General features: G+C 52.6%; 2 protein-coding genes across 2 annotated transcripts, besides 14 other annotated features; one reads left to right on the top strand and one right to left on the bottom strand.

Annotated features, from left to right (window-relative positions):
* Positions 1 to 1,012: 1,012 nt before the first annotated feature.
* Positions 1,013 to 1,043: a tandem repeat.
* A 543-nt stretch (positions 1,044 to 1,586) lies between these two features.
* Positions 1,587 to 1,622: a tandem repeat.
* Positions 1,623 to 1,819: 197 nt separating this feature from the next.
* Positions 1,820 to 1,859: a tandem repeat.
* Positions 1,860 to 1,982: 123 nt separating this feature from the next.
* EKO05_0000200 (uncharacterized protein) lies at positions 1,983 to 4,367 on the top strand (the record flags this gene model as incomplete). Its single annotated transcript, XM_038944635.1, has 1 exon — positions 1,983 to 4,367. The coding sequence occupies one exon, from the start codon at positions 1,983 to 1,985 to the stop codon at positions 4,365 to 4,367; it is 2,385 nt and encodes a 794-aa protein (XP_038802738.1).
* Positions 3,240 to 3,278: a tandem repeat.
* Positions 3,706 to 3,769: a tandem repeat.
* An 813-nt stretch (positions 4,368 to 5,180) lies between the features above and the next one.
* Positions 5,181 to 5,208: a tandem repeat.
* Positions 5,209 to 5,336: 128 nt separating this feature from the next.
* Positions 5,337 to 5,380: a tandem repeat.
* A 53-nt stretch (positions 5,381 to 5,433) lies between these two features.
* Positions 5,434 to 5,462: a tandem repeat.
* A 105-nt stretch (positions 5,463 to 5,567) lies between these two features.
* Positions 5,568 to 5,654: a tandem repeat.
* A 240-nt stretch (positions 5,655 to 5,894) lies between these two features.
* Positions 5,895 to 5,929: a tandem repeat.
* Positions 5,930 to 6,290: 361 nt separating this feature from the next.
* Positions 6,291 to 13,392, bottom strand: EKO05_0000199 (uncharacterized protein; the record flags this gene model as incomplete). Its single annotated transcript, XM_038936721.1, has 3 exons — positions 6,291 to 6,711; positions 6,761 to 11,281; positions 11,339 to 13,392. The coding sequence occupies 3 exons, from the start codon at positions 13,390 to 13,392 to the stop codon at positions 6,291 to 6,293; spliced, it is 6,996 nt and encodes a 2,331-aa protein (XP_038802737.1).
* Positions 12,479 to 12,512: a tandem repeat.
* A 375-nt stretch (positions 13,393 to 13,767) lies between the features above and the next one.
* Positions 13,768 to 13,812: a mobile genetic element.
* Positions 13,781 to 15,900: a mobile genetic element.
* Positions 14,466 to 14,535: a tandem repeat.
* Positions 15,901 to 16,072: the final 172 nt, after the last annotated feature.

The following is a 16,072-nucleotide window of genomic DNA, read 5'->3' as shown; positions in this document are numbered from 1 at the left end:
ACAGATTCCCAGGTTTGTCAAAAAGGGCATGAAACAAGACGATGCTGTGCGTCTGTTCACCGGAATGTTTGGTGGTAGCGGGGTAGGAAATGCAGGGCTTCGTCAGCGCGCGTGATGAGGGGAGCTTTCGGAACGAGGCGAGATGGTTACACGGGGTACAGCTGTCTTGATGTCGTTGGTCCAATAGCCGGACGTGGTGCGCTAGTGGGTGGCAGTTCTGGACGGCCATGCTTCGCAGACGGGAGGTGGCCGGCACTTGGCAGTCAAGGCAGCCTCGATGCTGAGCGATGGAACAGACGTGGGTGGCAAAGGGAGACATGTTCCGTGCCGGTGCGACATTAATGAAGTGTTGCGAGCTTGATGGCTGTGTGCTGTTCCTGCATGGTAGACGCGCTCTGACGTGGCTAGGCCGAGGGAAGAGCGCATAGTGTGCACGGCTTCGTGCGTCTGCCATGACGGCGGATTGCGAAGGATGGAGAGCAAAGGCCGTGAAGCTAGGAACGAGTGGTCCTGCCATGGTTCACCGTGTGCAACGTGGGGAGATTTGTTGAAGCGGTGCAAGCTAGAGAAGAGGTAAGACGAAAGATGGATTAGGGAGAGCACGGATCAGCGAGGCTAGCCACGGGTTAGGACTAGCTGCCGCCTGTGGTGTAAGCTAGCCGACCTAGCCGAGCTCTTGCGGCGCTGGTTGTAAAATGGTCGGTCATGAATGGGAGGCGTGCACGAAGCGGTGAGTGTGGGCGGCGAGCAGAAGGAGTGGACAGGTGCTCGCATGGTGAGGGAGAGGGGCGGGCAGTCCCGGCTTCTGCTCGTCCCCCACGGCGCTCTCTGCGCAGTGCCCACTTGCGCCGGTCATGATGCACGTGTGTGTGAGGTGTCTTGCGCAATACGCATCTGGGGATGGGATGCCCAACGGCAGGGGCCCGTCCGGTAGGGCAGGAGTGGGCATCCTTGCGCGCACAGAAGACGTTGATCGTTGCAAGGTGCTGCCTGGCGAGTCGAGTGGAATTTCGTGTCGAGTGTCGAGTGTCGAGTGTCGAGTGGAATGTCGAGTCGTGTCGAGTATCCGTGATGACGCTCGCTCCGTCCCGAGGAATGCTGGGCGAGGCAACGACGGCGACACAAGCGCAGCCAGCCGTGCATTGTCGGCAGCAACAGGGCGCTCGCCATATGCAGAGCTCGATGGAGGCTGCGTCACAACGGCGCACCGGCGAGCTCAAGGGGGAGGGCAGTCCAGTCTTGTGACAGGGGGCTGGCAGCGGCCTGACAGAGGGCGCATCGAGAGCGGCCGGCGAGCACCAGGCCAGTAGGTGGGCGTCGCGGGCAATGGGCATCAAGCAGGCCGGCCGCCAAACGTGACGTGCAAACAGTCGAGCAGGCTGCGGTGCGCGCCCAACGACGTTTAGACGCAGCGCAGCGCAGCGCAGCGCATGAGAGGCTAGCCGCTAGCTGCGTACTGTGCTGGGCCTGCTGGGCTGCTGGGCTGCTGGGCCTGTTTAGCACCACGCCCGCCTGGGCCGTTTCGAATTTTTGCTGGCCGGCTCTCCTTGGACGCTGCACATGTCGATGCCCGAACGGCGTGCACGCTGCATGCCTGCATGCCTGTCTGCCTGTCTGCCTGCAGCGCACCACCCCACCCCCAGACATCTTTCTCTTCCTCAATCTCACCTGCACTCCCTCGCTCCTCGCTCCTCGCTCCCCGCTCCCCTTCCCCCCCCCCTTCTCTTCCAGCACACTCGACATGAGCCGGTAGCCCACCTCCACCAGCCGCCTGTGCAAACATGCGCACTCTGCGACAGCTGCCCGTCGCCTAATTGTTGTCGCAGTCGCAGTCGCAGTCGCAGTCGCAGTCGCAGTCGATCGCCCGCCGACCGTCATTGATCGATAGCCTCCCGCCGCTAGGCATTTCGCCGACCGAGCAGCCTGACGCTCGTCCACCCTCCCGCCTGACGCTTCAGATCCCCTTGGGCGCCGCGGCCACCATGGCGACCGACGCGAAGCCGCACCAGGCCACCGTCGAGGACTACTTCTCCGACGACGGTCGTGGCAACGGGGTCCGCATCGAGGCCTTTACCCCAGACCCCTCGCCCGGCAAGGCCAACGTCCGCACCAAGCGCTCCAATCCCGAGGAGCTGGGCCTCGACAAGACCCCTACGGGCAGAGTACCAAGCAACTCGGACGTCAAGAGCGACTCTGGGTATTCCAGCCAATCTGTCGCCGGCATGAGTAGCGCTGATTCCGCCGCAAGTGCCATGTCGTCGCAGCGAAGCCAGCCCGTCGTCCCTGCCCCCGCTGCCCCCGCTGCCCCCGCTGTCCCTGCCGCGCCCTCGCCCACGCCGGCGCAGAGAGCTCCCAGGCCTCCCCAGCCGCGCCAGCAGAGCACCCAGAGCATTCCAAGCGCCCAGCCTGCTGCACGCCAGCCACTGTCCCGAAGAGACTCGCAGGCCTCGCGCCGGCCTCCCACTGCCGACCGACGCCCTACCATCACCCAGCCAACACCCAAACGCAGGGACAGCCGGAATCTCGATGACTGCACCGTACCTGGCTGCACAAAGTGTGGTCCCGATGCCATCGAAGCTCGGCCGCGACAGCCACGCCGTCCATCCATGCTGCACACGCAGCCAGCCGAGTCTGCCCCCGACGTCTCCTATCCTCATCCCTACGACACGCGTTCGCAGCTCTCAGACCCCGCGCAGTACCAAAACGCGTCGTCGAGGGAGAACCGCGCGCCTCGAACGTACCACGCACAGGGTGGTCCTGTCGTTCAACCCGCCATCTCACGCCGACTCTCCGTCAACGCTCGCCGACCCACCAGCTACCACGGAGACATTCCCTACAACTGGCCGCAGCCCGGCATGCACGCTTCCCACCCGAGTCCGCCTCAGGAGCACGGTCCACCACTCTCAAGGTCAGCTGTCTATGGCAACATGCCATACGGCCAACCCCCCATGCCCTCTCCCCACATGCAACCCTACCCGAACCCGAACCCGAACCCACCGCCGCAGGCATTCTACCAAGCCCAGCAGATGCAGCCCGTCTACGACCAGCAAAGGCCCCCTCTACAGGCACGTGCCTCTGCGTCGTCTGGCTATGGATACCCCACGACACCCGTTCTGCAGGTGGAGCGCACCGACCGACACATGCCCTCGGCAAGATACCACACCAACCCTCCTCCGCCTCCAACCTCGGTCCAACGTCAACAGCCGCGTCGTGACTATCGCAACCAGGAAGAATATGATGATTCCGAGTCCGAATCCGAGTCCGAGACAGGGTCCGAGGAGGAATACGAACCAGAGTATCCTCCCCAACGGCCCCGTATGATCATGGCTCCCCCAGACTCTCAATCTCAAAGGGGTGCCTCCAAGCGGCGTCCAAGCCTACGCCATGCCAACACGATGCCTGCTCCTCCCGCGCCCGAGCCAAGGCGTCCACAGACAGTCATTGTTCCTGAGAGACATGATCCTCGGGTCCGTCATCGCCGCGACTCTCGAGCCGATCGCCGTGCCTCTGTGAGCAGACCGCCACTCATCCCTCCTGTCAAGTCTCATTCGGCGTACGATAGTCCGCAGGCTCGTATCATTGTGGAGGGTTCTAGGTCATCCCGTCGCGAGTCTTTACAGGCCTACGATGGGACCTTCCAGGAACACCGCACACGCCAGCAGAAGTACAACGAACCAAGGCGGCCCGACCGCTCTTCGAGAGTCTACGAGAACGTTGCCGTTGGCCATGACTACGAACGAGATTTCGATGACGATGAAGAGGAAGACGAGCCTGTTGCACGTGCTCCACTCCGCCGCCATGAAACCGGCACCGAGTCCCGCCGACGACATCAGCGCCCGGTTGAAGTCAGGCAGGCTGCTGATGCTGAGGACTACATCAGTGCGAAACGTGGTGATCGCGAGACGTACGCTGACCAGACCTACGAGATGGCCAAGAAAAGATCGTCACGCACCTCCGGGGGACCCTCAGAGGCCGAATCTTCTCGCAGCAAGGGCAGCGACAACGGCGGCGAGATTCGCCTGCGGATTGGCAACGATGCTCCCGTTACCCTCAGCCTGAACGGTGACATGGAGGGTCGCACCCTACAGCTGGTTCCCATTGAGAATGGCATGAACGAATTGGTCATCAGCGGCAACGCTCGCGGCGGCGAAAGCACCTACCGAAGCGAGAGAGGCAGCACCAGGGGTGACAGAAGAGCCATAATGCCTGCCAGTCAGCCACGAAGAGAGGCTGAGGAAATGACGGAAAGGAGCTCACAGAGCAGTCGCAGGAAGCGAGAGTCACGAGTGGACCCAAGCGAACCGCGACGTCTCCTTCAGCGACAGCCGCGCAGGACGGAGCGAAGAGAGCCCGAGTACCGTTACTAAAGGGTTGCATGACCTTTGTGCAGTAGGAGACCTTCAGTGGCTCCAGAGCTGCAACGCGCAATCTCCTCACATCGGTCTCCTGCGTTCATGTTCGGTACTACGCTTCGCACAGTTTGTTTGCCCTCGTCGTTTTTGAGTCCCAGCAGGATGGCCGAGCTTACACCAAAAGTCTCAGGCTGACGTCGCTGCCGCTTGGTGGAGTGGTCGGCTGCAAAAGTTTGGTTTTGCTCTTTTCATTCTGCACATTTTGGTTCGATTCCCCTACTGCTTTTCTTGTTTGTTTGCTGCGTTCCTCCGCGACAGTGCAGGTCACATTATCATTGTTTGCTAGACTGGAACGCTCACGCACACGGACACGATGCATGTGCGGGAGCTGGACTCATCTGTTGGGTTCAGACGCTAAGATGGGTATCACGGCTGCTGTGGAACGATCTACTGCACCATCTCCTGCGCTTTTCATGTCCTTTTCTTGCGAGCATCTTTATACTTTGGTTTTGTTCTATACCTGCTCCCGGCTCGCGCTGGGAGGTTCTTCGGTTTCTGGATGGATTTAATACCCTTTCTGTTTGGCGAAGTTATTTCCTTGACCACCAAAAGGAGGGGGAAGTCCTAGGACGGCAACGATGGACTGATGATTTGACGATGGCATGTAGGACGACATGATGATCACGCAGCGTTGCTTTTGGCTAGGGATAGAGACAGATGGAAATCCGTCTGGAAAGGTACGGCGCTGCTAGCTGGCACCATCTCGATTACAGACGGAGGAAATTCAGTTGCTGCCCTACAGACTCATCTCAGCCCAACTTGATAGTCTTTTTTTTTTTTTTTTTTTTTTTTTTTTGTGACGGTGACAATTTCCAGTATTCACATCAGACACGGAAAGCCCCAGACGACTCATTCGTGCTTGACCACCACCCTAATCCCTCACGCCACCACGCCACCACTCCACACCACCGATTCTAGAAGCCACCCACGCCCACGCCCACGCCCACTCCCACTCCCACTTGCACTCCTTAGACCAGCGTCTCGGGCCGCTGCAGCCCACCACCAGTCCACTCGCCTAACCACCGACAGAAGACAGACAGACAGACAGACGCGCGCCCGTCTCCAGGAGCTGCGTGTGAGAAACGCCGTGCGCTGTGCTGCGGGGGGGGAGGGTGGTGGGGGGGTGTGGAGAAGGGTTCCGGTGAGCGTCTCGCGGGTGCGTGGGTGCGTGGTCTGGGGTGCGTGGTCTGGGGCGTGTGGTCTGGGGGTGCGTGTGCAGTCTTTCGTGGTTCGTGTTTCGTGTATTTAGGGGTGTGTGCATGTGCATGTTCATGTAGATGCAGAAGGGACAAGTGAGTATTTCAAGAAGCGAATTGACGAGTGGATTGCGTTGATGTCGTGCCTGGTCCGGCGAGGACGGGGGGTTGTAGGTAAGCAGCTAGCCGTTCGTCTCTCGACTGAGCATGTGCTAGTTGTGGCTAGCGATGGATTCTGGAATCGTGGTGTTATTGTCATGATTGAACTGTCAAGTGCGTTGGTCGGGTTGATGATGTTGTTGTTTTTCTCTCTTGTGGTTGCATGCTCTCTTCTAGTCAAGTGGTTCGGTCGACATCACGACTGCACACTTGGGCTGTCGACGTTGCGGAGGCTGCATCGAAAACGCTGTCTGGTTACGACACACACTCATGCTAAGATACCTGTGTGAGAATGAGGGCATTCACTTCCATCCCTGACTAGTTGGGAACTCCATCATCAGGTCATCTTCAGTCACTTGTAATGGAGAGTTGCGCAGCACATCTCAAAACAAAACCTTGCTGCGTGATTTGGGCTGGAATCTCGATGGAAAAGGTGCTTCGTCCCCTGCTCTGACTGTGCAAAATGCTACCTGTTCGTACATCCAGAAATCCACGCTATGCAAAAATCGAACATCTGCCCTCATCACTCCTCCCCATCTTCAAACATCTCTGAGAAGTTGATAAGTGACGTAAACTTCTCCGGCTCCTGTTCGACACGCATCTTCCTCCGCACTTCATCATCGATCAACCACGGTACTGGTACTAGTGCCATGGAGCCCTCCTTGTTCTGAATCAACTTTGTTTTCTCCTTCCTCGCAAGAGGTGTTGGTGGCAGGCAAGCAGACGAGTCGGCTGCTGTGATGCCGTTGGTACGTTTGTGTCGGTGCTCGAGGATATCAACATCGATGGTGCGTAATGCAGCGAAGTGATATATGTGCACATGCTTCTCTTGACCGTAACGTCGGCTACGGGCAATGGCCTGGGTCATCGCCGAGTCGTATTTATACTGGCTCTCGACTAACAAAGGCGAGACGAAGATGATGTGGTTCGCATTGGTTAAATTGCTGCGTGTCCATTAGTATCATTGATGTCAAGTAGCCGAAAGTCACTTACACTCCTGCGGAAGTCTCACTCGTCAGATTGAGTAGGAGTACTTTTGGGCGGTCGTCGGTATCTTCGCTCCCGCTGACCTTGAATTCTTCAATGATCTTCGCTGCTTGGCGCGAGTTACATCCAACTGGTGTGTAGTATGGGATGCTGTAGTGATCAAGGACCTCTCCCAACATCGCGATCGTCTCATCGTTCGGCGCAAAGACGAGGCCTTGATCGTCACTCGGAAGCTCCATGACCAGGCTCGCAATATCGTCCATCTTACGACCGTAGCTGTGTCCGGCTGCCTTCTCTTTGGTAGTGCCTAGATCAGTGGCTTTGATCAGATTGACACCCTGGACCGTACAGCTACAGCCTGGCATCACGCAGTTCTCATCGTCTCCACGCGATACAATGCAGGGTTCGCAAGCAAGGTGACCACATTGTGAGGCCAAATACAACTTCGAGACTGTGGCCTCAGCCCGACAGTGCGGAGCATCGCATGGTATGCATTCCTGTGTATTCTCATACAGAGGCTGCAGGAGTTGTTGGACGGTTGTGATGAAGCGTTCTGATCTCGTTCGCAAGGCGAGCTCGATACAGGATTCGCGCAGGTGCGACATGATTGTCTTGGCCTCTTTGACTTTCTTGTCTGAGGATACTTCCTTGAGCTCCTTCAAGCCCCCGAGGGCAGGGTCCGCCTCCGCTTTCTTCAGTAGACGCCTTGCATTTGCCGTTGCATCAGCATCTCCTAGCCACATGTTCTTCTTGATATCCTGTGCAAAGCTAGCGTACAGCTTTGGGACAGTATTCTCCTCCTTCTCCGCCTTCTTCGGATCGGCAGGCTTGAGCCCCTTGAAGCCAGCACGTTTATGCCCTTCAAAGGCACGCATTAGTCGTGAGATCTCGCGTTCGGTCTCAAGGCGTTGCTCTGATCTTTTCTGCACGAGCGTGTCAAGACCTGATTCCCCTCTGCTAGTCTCGTAGAGTAGAGCCGCCTTTAGCAGGGCGTCTTCGGCAGTTTTGGAATTGTTCAGACTGGCGTTTAGCCGGCTGGTCCTGTCGGATTCTGCTTTGTTCTTGAGCTTCCTAACTTGCATTCGCTGTGAAATCAGATGCTGTGACAGCTCCAGGTACACGGCGTGATGAGCAATTTCTAGATGGACTGCTCGTAGTTCCTCGTGACAAGGGACATGGTCGAGCGAAGCCTCATTCTGTCTGACGAAAAGGTCTAAGAACTCTTGCGCCCGTTCGTGTCGAGCCTGATGCCACTGACGTGACATGACTTCAGTCTTGGACAAGAACCGCTCCACGGCAGTCTGGTCATCAACTAGGAACTCTTCTGTTTGTGTCAGTTTGCCAGCTCCTACTGCAAACCTTCCCAGTCTGATGCCGAGGAAAGACGCGATGTTGTCGATGTCGGTGAAATTTGCTAAGGCGGGGGTCCCTGAGAGGATCCAGCGTTTGTGCGCCGCAATCTTTCGGACGCTGACCGCGGTGAACATGTTCTTGAGCTTCTTATGGTCGTTGAGGTAGTGATATTCGTCGACAACAATTCGGTTGAATCGGAACATGTGCAATAAAGGCACAGCATTGCCATCTGACCTAGAGGGTTTCCGCTTCAAGGACGGTTTAGCATTATATTTTTTCTTCCCAGCGGCAGCGGCTTGTATAGCTTCGTATGACTGGTAATTGCTACCGTGTTGCAATCGTAGAGGCAGTGTTGCCTGAAATTCCGGCTGTTGTAGACGTTGCTGAAGTCGGTCCTCTGTGGCTTCCTTGAACTCTAACAGATCCATAGTCTGTAGTTTGGAGACTTGAGCAGGTAGATCTTGGTTAATGCCATCCATCCACGCATCGAACGCTCGACAGCTTGAACTAGCAGGTTCAGGCGTGCCCGTAACCCATGCCAGCTCGGATATGTACTCGTCATCTGAAAGGACACTCCAAGATACCACGATAACTCGACTCTGTTGAAGATCCTCGATGGTCAAGCGCCGAAGTTCGGCGAAATCTCTGATGATCCGAACATCGAAATCTGCGTACTGCTCCTCGCCCAGAAAGAGCTCGAGCTCTGTCTGCCACTGTATAGCTATGTGTGGTGGGCACACAATAAGTGTAGCAGCGCTGTCAATAAGCTTCGGTAGATGATTGGCTGCTGACTGGTTCTGTTTGAGTATATCCTCGGGTAGATGCTCTTCGAGTTCGCTTTGAATCAAAGCTATAGTTGTAACAGTCTTGCCAAACGATGGCAGATCTGCAAGGACACCGCCACGAACTTCGACAGACGTTTCAGCTCGTGCCTCTGCCCTCCATCCAAGACTGGCATGTACAGCTTCCTCAACTTCAGTAATGGTCAGCGATGTGCCGGCCTCTTGAGCACGCATCCAGGTCAGAGACCGCGGTTGAGCTCCCCGCAGCTTGTTCTCGAGGCGCAATCGTCCAGAGAAGGGCAGATCTGTCGCGTTGCTGCGCAATTGGAATCTAGGGAATCGTGAGGGTCCGATTTCAGCATGGTCCGTCAAGAGTCTCCACGAGCTAGCCACAGAGCCACTGACGTTCCCAGAGCGAGCAAGACGCCCCCGAGCACGATGTATAAGAGAGGATATGTTGATGCCAATCTCAATGTGTGTCTGGTTCTTGCGGGCCGTTGCTTGGATGTGGAACACAGGGCATCGGGTCTTAAAACCACGCTCGAAAATAGCCGCTGCCTTGCGGTCCTCGTGAGGGGTGGCTTTTCCTGCGTTATCCACACTCCAGAGAAGACTGGGGTAGGCTGGTGCACACACGCAATCGCCGTAGGTTCTGCAGCCAACTGCTTGCCAGCCTGCCAGTGAGGGAGCGGTTCTCACACGCTCCAAAGCCCAGGAGTACTCGGAGAGTTTTTGGGTGGGCAGCTGCTCTGGGATATGTACATCCAATACAGTAATCGCATTAGTGCATTCCAGTTCAAGGCCAGTGAGCGGTGTTCCGGGTGCTAGAATGCTAACTGTGGGCGTAAGTGTCGACGCTGTCAGCCTTGTTGGTATATACACCCAGGATCCAGCGTGTACCGCATCAACGGCATGTCCGTCTTCATCATTGATCTGCCATGGTCGCCAGATGGGAGACAATCGTGTGGTGATTATCCGCGACTCACCATACTTTTTCCTGCTACAATCGCGACTGAAAACGAAGCTGTCGTCCGCCACCTCGCCAATAGGGTTGGGGTCGAGAAACAGATAGAGCACAGGCTCAGCTGACCTCTTGTACAAACTTGATTCGGCAGTCCCGCATTGAGACAGATGCTCATAGTCACCGTCAAGAACACTTGTTTCATCAGTGTTACCTTGGATGTGGATATGCGCAGGTACGGTCTCTGTTTGATAGTCAGGAAGGCCAAGTCGATTTCTCCAAGATTTGGATCGCTCATTAGATCCGCGAATCCGCAAGGAGTGGCTTTGGTGCGAAGGGACGAACAGTTCCCATCCAGCATCCAGAAGTGAGTTGTCGACCGTGGCGCGGGCGATCGGGGTTTCAAGCGCTTTGCGCAAGTCACTGTTACCGGGAATATCGGGCGAACAGTGAACGAAAAGCAGCCACTGTACTTTCGCTCCAATCGAGAGTTCCATCCTTGCGTCGTTGGAGATGTATATGACCCTCCAGCCATTGTCAATGCGTACGAACTCACTCAAACTGAACTGTCGCGAGCTTAGATCTACTTCAGCTATCCTCCTGACATATGCATCGTTGCTGTTGTGAGCTCTTTGCAACTGAGAGACGATAGTGCCTAGGTTCGGGAATTCTCGCAGCCCCAAACGTGAAGGCAATCGTGCTTTCCAAAAGCTGACAAATTCATTTGGTGTTTGTCTTCGAGTTTCTTTTGTGATGTTGTCAACATAGTGGTGCCTTGGATTCGATGCGCATATGGCGCAGGCAGTGTGCCCACACTCTGAGCAGATTTTAATGATCACCTCGGATATTTGCTGATCACCCTCACAGGCACACATGCGAGAGGCCAGCCCTGCCTCTTGGAGGAGTCGTGTAACGTCAAGGGTTTTAGAATCTGCAAACTGAAGTTCATGCCTCGCCATCGTACTTGCTCGGACAAGTTGGTTTTGTAACGTCTTTCTCTGCGAGTTTGGTTCGAAGGCATCTGGAGAAGTTTTACTTCGAAATGCCCTGTAACCGTGAATGATTGCTGAGATGAGCGAGGCGCCAATCACCGTTGTAGACATTGCGTTGCCTGCAAGATCTTGACATTCTCTTTGAGTCTCGCCCGCAAAATGGAGCTTGTCGAGGGGCATGCCCTGTAAGACTAAAGTCTGACTGCCGTTGAGAGCATCCTGGCGATTGCTGGCGAAACCACAGCCTCCTGGGGTAATACAGGGCATCAAACCCGTACCCGTCTTGAAGCGGTCAACGTTCTGGCTTACGTCCCATATCTTCATTTTGTGCATGGAATCGTGACCCTGTTGTGCAGCCTGTAAGTGAGCAACATCAATGGCATCGTACACTCTTGACGACTGAGAATTGTACCATTTCCGGTTCGCAAAGTCAGGAGGGCTGTGGGCTGTCAGTCTCAAGATCATGCAGGCTGTGAGTTCAGTCTCCGCTACTTACTGTAATGTGCCGTTTTCACTCCATTGTGTGATGGGACGCCGGATACCCAGTCTCTGTTCTGAGCGTATCTGATCGTACCTCAGTTTGCAAAGGCTCCACTCTGGCTCGGAAGACAAAATTGAGTGGTTGACCACGCTGACTGGCAGATCCACGAGGAACGCTTCGTAAGGGCTGCTACATTGCCGTTGCAGCTTCTCCATGGTCAACTGCCACTGAGCGACTGCCTTTTCAACACCTTTGCCGTATAGCTTGCGGTTGATGGCAATCATGTACATCCGCTCCCGAGTTTGCGGTAGGTAGTAGTTTTTGGTGTCGCAGTAGACCCAGGCAGCCTCGTATCCAATCTTCGACCATCTAGAAACCACGTCATCCCAAACGTTCTTGTCGCTTTTGACGTTCTCAAGTAGAACGATACTGGGTTGGAATCGCTTAGCGTAGTAGTATATCGCCCTCCAGGTATCGCCAGTCTCTCCTTGGTCGTCCACAGTCTTCTTCCGACTATTCAACGAGGACAAGTCTTTGCATACAAAACCAGCAATGAGAATGTCCAAGTCGCCTGGAATCTGTTCTTCTGCGCCGTAAGCTGTTGTTGCAGTCGTAGCTGCATCGTCGCCAAGCTGTCGCACGTCTCTGAAGAGTATCGGCGGGTGGAAATTACGCTCAATATAAGCTTGCTTGGTAGCGTCTATCTCAGCACTGAAATTGTGCTCCACGTTCAAGGGCGGCTGCTCTTCCGCTTCAAGCGCCTCGGACAAGAGTTGCAGGAAAAGAAGTGGAGACTCGGTTCCCGAACACATTGTAGCGACATCAATTGGACATCCTGCTAGCTTTCTCAGCACATCGCAAAGACCTAGCTCCCTGGCTTTGGATGCCATATCGACAGAGATGTCGTGGATGTTGCTTAACGGTGGAAGGTTCAAATCAATACCCTTGCCCAGCTTCGGGGCCGAACTATACTGTGACCTTGATGAGCCAAGTAATGCCCTTCGTCGCAGTGCAGACGAGGGTTCTGGATCGATGATGACGGCATCTAGATCCTCGTCGTCCCCACTTTCATCTCCTGAGCTCTCAATCGTCGCGTTGGACTCTACTTCTTCATCGACATCGCTTTCGTCGTCTGCATCAAGAGGATCCCAAACATCGTCGTCGTCTTCATCGTAGTCTTCGTTATCGTGTTTTCCATTGTCCTCAGACTCTTGATCGGAACCATCGCTTGAAATAAGATCGACGTACGATGGCCTACCACGACTGCGGCGTGGACGTGTTGTTTGCGGGATAATTACTTGTGCATGACGTCGTGGTGAGCTTGTTGGCCCAGCTGCCAAAATTTCAGTAACTGGGGCGGGCGCGTACACCATATGGATGTCTTCTATCTCAGTTTCAATCGCTGGAGAAGGCGAAGGCCGTGCAGCATTGTTGATCTCTGTGATCAGTTGCGAGCCAGCCGATTCGACTTTGACCATGTCGTAGTCTATAGCAGTATGCTCAGCCTCTTCTTCAGCGGAGTCGTCTGGGGTAGCTTCTTGTACAATGGCACGCGAGGCTACGATGTTGTTACGCGTGGACGTCCTCGAGGAACTACGTATGAGTGTGCTGTTGAGCAGCGCTGCAGCATGCTCGGGTGTGACACTGTTGATGCCAGGCGCACTCCGCTTGGACTGAACTTGGGAGAGACGATTGTTTGTTCTAGTCTCACCTTTCGGGCCATTGCGGCCGGGCTGCTGACCTACGGACGAAGATGTGTCCGAATATGGTGCCGTCGGTTCATTGAGGATCTCGCTCTCATAGGAATGCGAGGTAGCGGCTGTGCTCTTTCTTGCGGTTGCTCTTGATCGAGAGGGTAGTGTGGTGGTCTGAGGTGCAGGTGTGGAGGCACGGCGAGACGCTTGGTTCGTTGACCTGCGGCGCCCGTTCCCTCTCACGAGCTCTTGGGTAGGCGTGGGTCGATCATATTCTGGTGTACTGAGTCCTAAGAAGGAGCGAGTGTTTGTATTAAGCCTGCGTTTGGTTGGGGCGCCGCATTGCTTGTCCCATTTGATGCATGGCTCGCACATGTTCTTTCCATCTTCAAACCAACAATTGTTGAGGCCTCTTTTCTTGCACTGTGGACAACGCGCCTCACTTTTGGCGACTTCTTCTGCGGTCGCTGCTCTACACCTGTGATTTTCCTTGATACATCTCGTGCAAGCGTCGGACCCAGCTGCAAATACGCACGTGTACGCATAATTTCCTCCACGCCTGCGGCATACGAAACAGCAGTCTGCTGGTACTGGATCTTCGTGAGAGAGCGTGTGCGCGGCGGCCGGCTGGTGGAAGGAGGTTGCCAAAGAACTGGAGTTACCTGGTCATGGTACGTCAGATTTATGGACTTGGTGTTTGTGCGAGTACGGTACCGTGAATTGCTCCTGCACCGCCCGTTGAACTTGCCGTACCGTGTCCGTGCGCGCAACGACCAGAGTCGCGCAACAACCGAATCATCACAACTACACCATACTTTGACGCGTTGTAACTTAACAACTATAGCAGCTATTAAAAAAGCGCTTACAGCAATTAATGTGCTAAAACTAGGCAAAAAACTTGTGTATTAGTATTTTGCTACTAGGTTCAGCGTTAACTGCGTAACTCTAGCTTAGAGACACAAGCACGTTTAGGACTCCTAGGAGACTAAGGATATTAACTAGCAACGTTTAACGCTATAATAGGAGATAGAGCTTATAAAGTATATAGAGTTGCTTAGTACTTGTTACTTACTACCTACTAGAGAGATAATCTAGAATTTTGCGTTGCTAGTAGCTCAAAATCTAGTTAGTAAGAGCTAGGTTACCTGCTTTATTAACAAGTACTCTATCTATCTTATCTTATGTTACTTTACTAGGATAGATTAACTATATTATAACGCTAATTTCTATAATAAATATATACTCTACTTTAACCTACTACAGTATAAAATCTCTAAATACTCTATTAAGGGTTGCTATATATATAATATAGATAAGAAGGGCTTTATAATTAGTATTACAGGCAGGATAAAACACATGTTTAGTAAGCATATGTAGATAAAGGGAGAGATTAAAGCATCTATCTAGAATAGTAACTAAGCTTAGTAGACGCTTATAGCGTGTGTGTGTAGTAATAGAATAGTACTACTACTAGGCATTATCTATAAGTTAGCTAATACTAGTATTAAATTAGACTAGGTAGCTAAAATTAAGCTAGAAAAACACTCTATAATAGTTATATTATCTTTTTTAGGGTGGACAAATAGGGATATAGGCCTTACCTAGCTTAAGCAGGTGTTTAATTGCTACACTAAGGAGAAAGTATAAAGAAAGTAGAGGCTTTTAATACTAGATAGCTACAGATCCTACGTAACAATAGACTTTATTAAGTACTATAATAACTACAAGATCCTCCTAGCTATCCTTCCCCCTTACTTAACCTAAACGCTCTAGCTACTTAATATAGTGCTATTTAAGCCTCTATTAATAGTATACTTAAAAGTAGTTATAACATATATCTATAAGGCTTAAAATAACGCACCTATTACTAGAGTAGACTTCTTCTGCCTATTCTAGCTAGCATAGATGTGTAGCTTTACTAAAAAGCTAATACTTAAGTCCTTTAAGGCAACAGGTATCTATCTACTTAATCCTAACATTATCCTCTACTGCTTTATTAAAACACTAGAGAGCTTAGATTTAGATAGGTCCTTATTGTCTGTTTATAGCAATAAGAATTAGCTTAAAATAGAGACGTTGTTATAGTGTGTAGTTAAAAACTAGAGTAAGAGTAATATTAAAAAGATAAGACAATTAATCTACTATATCTTAGTTAAAACCTTACTCCTCTAGTATAAGATAGATAGCCTTAAAAAGACTCTAAAGACGTAAAAGAAGCATAAAAAGAAGAGTAAAACCTTAGACTTATAGTAACAGCAGGAGTACTATAGTAGTGTAGTGTTCTAGTTACCTAGAAAGGTTAACAAAGCATGCTTCTGTAAGCAAGTCAGACAACGTAAGGAGAAGGAGGAGAGGCTTAGAAAAGCTACTAGTAAGGAAGTAGCAGCTGCTAAGAAGCTAGTTAAGGAGAAGGAGAAGGAGGAGAGGTATGTGGCGTAAGAGGCAGCTAAGGTGGTACGTAAGAAGAAGAAGGCTAATACAGCAAATTAGAAGGCTAAATAGGAGGCTAAAAAGTAGTGTTAATAACAAGAGCTTAATACTATAAAAGCTATATAATTACCTTAAAAAGATAAAAAGAAAGCTTTATAAGCAACCTAGCTAAAAAAGCGTTAAAAATATAGTCCTAGGGATAATGTTAGTAGTTGTAGTCCCCTATTGCTGTCTCTAGCTCCCCTACTTAAAACCACATCACGTAGCCACAACGTTAAGTTACCAGCTAAATTTAAATAGTACATCTTTTTTATAAGTAATTAATTAGTACTACACTATAAAATTATAAAATAATAGCTGTTGTGGGTGGCTCTATAGCCTCATCTAATTTTGAGTGTTGAGGTGGTTTTTGGTTGTTGCGCGACTCCGGTTGTTGCGCGCACGGACACGGTACTCCATCTCGTTCTCGTTTCTCTCACCGGCGAGCCTGTTTCCGGATGCTCGACAGCTCGGCGCTTTCGCAACACCGGCAAACGTGGTTGAGTTTGTGCTTCATTGCCAATTGTGTCCGTGACTGAACTGCCGGTAGGACGCGCTCGCTTCCGTAAGGATCGAGGTGCCGGTG

Source organism: Ascochyta rabiei, chromosome 1 (assembly GCF_004011695.2).
Source record: "Ascochyta rabiei chromosome 1, complete sequence".
In the NCBI taxonomy this organism is placed as follows: Eukaryota; Fungi; Ascomycota; class Dothideomycetes; order Pleosporales; family Didymellaceae; genus Ascochyta; species Ascochyta rabiei.
Note: the sequence above shows the minus strand (reverse complement) of the source record. Positions and strands in the feature narration are given on the sequence as shown.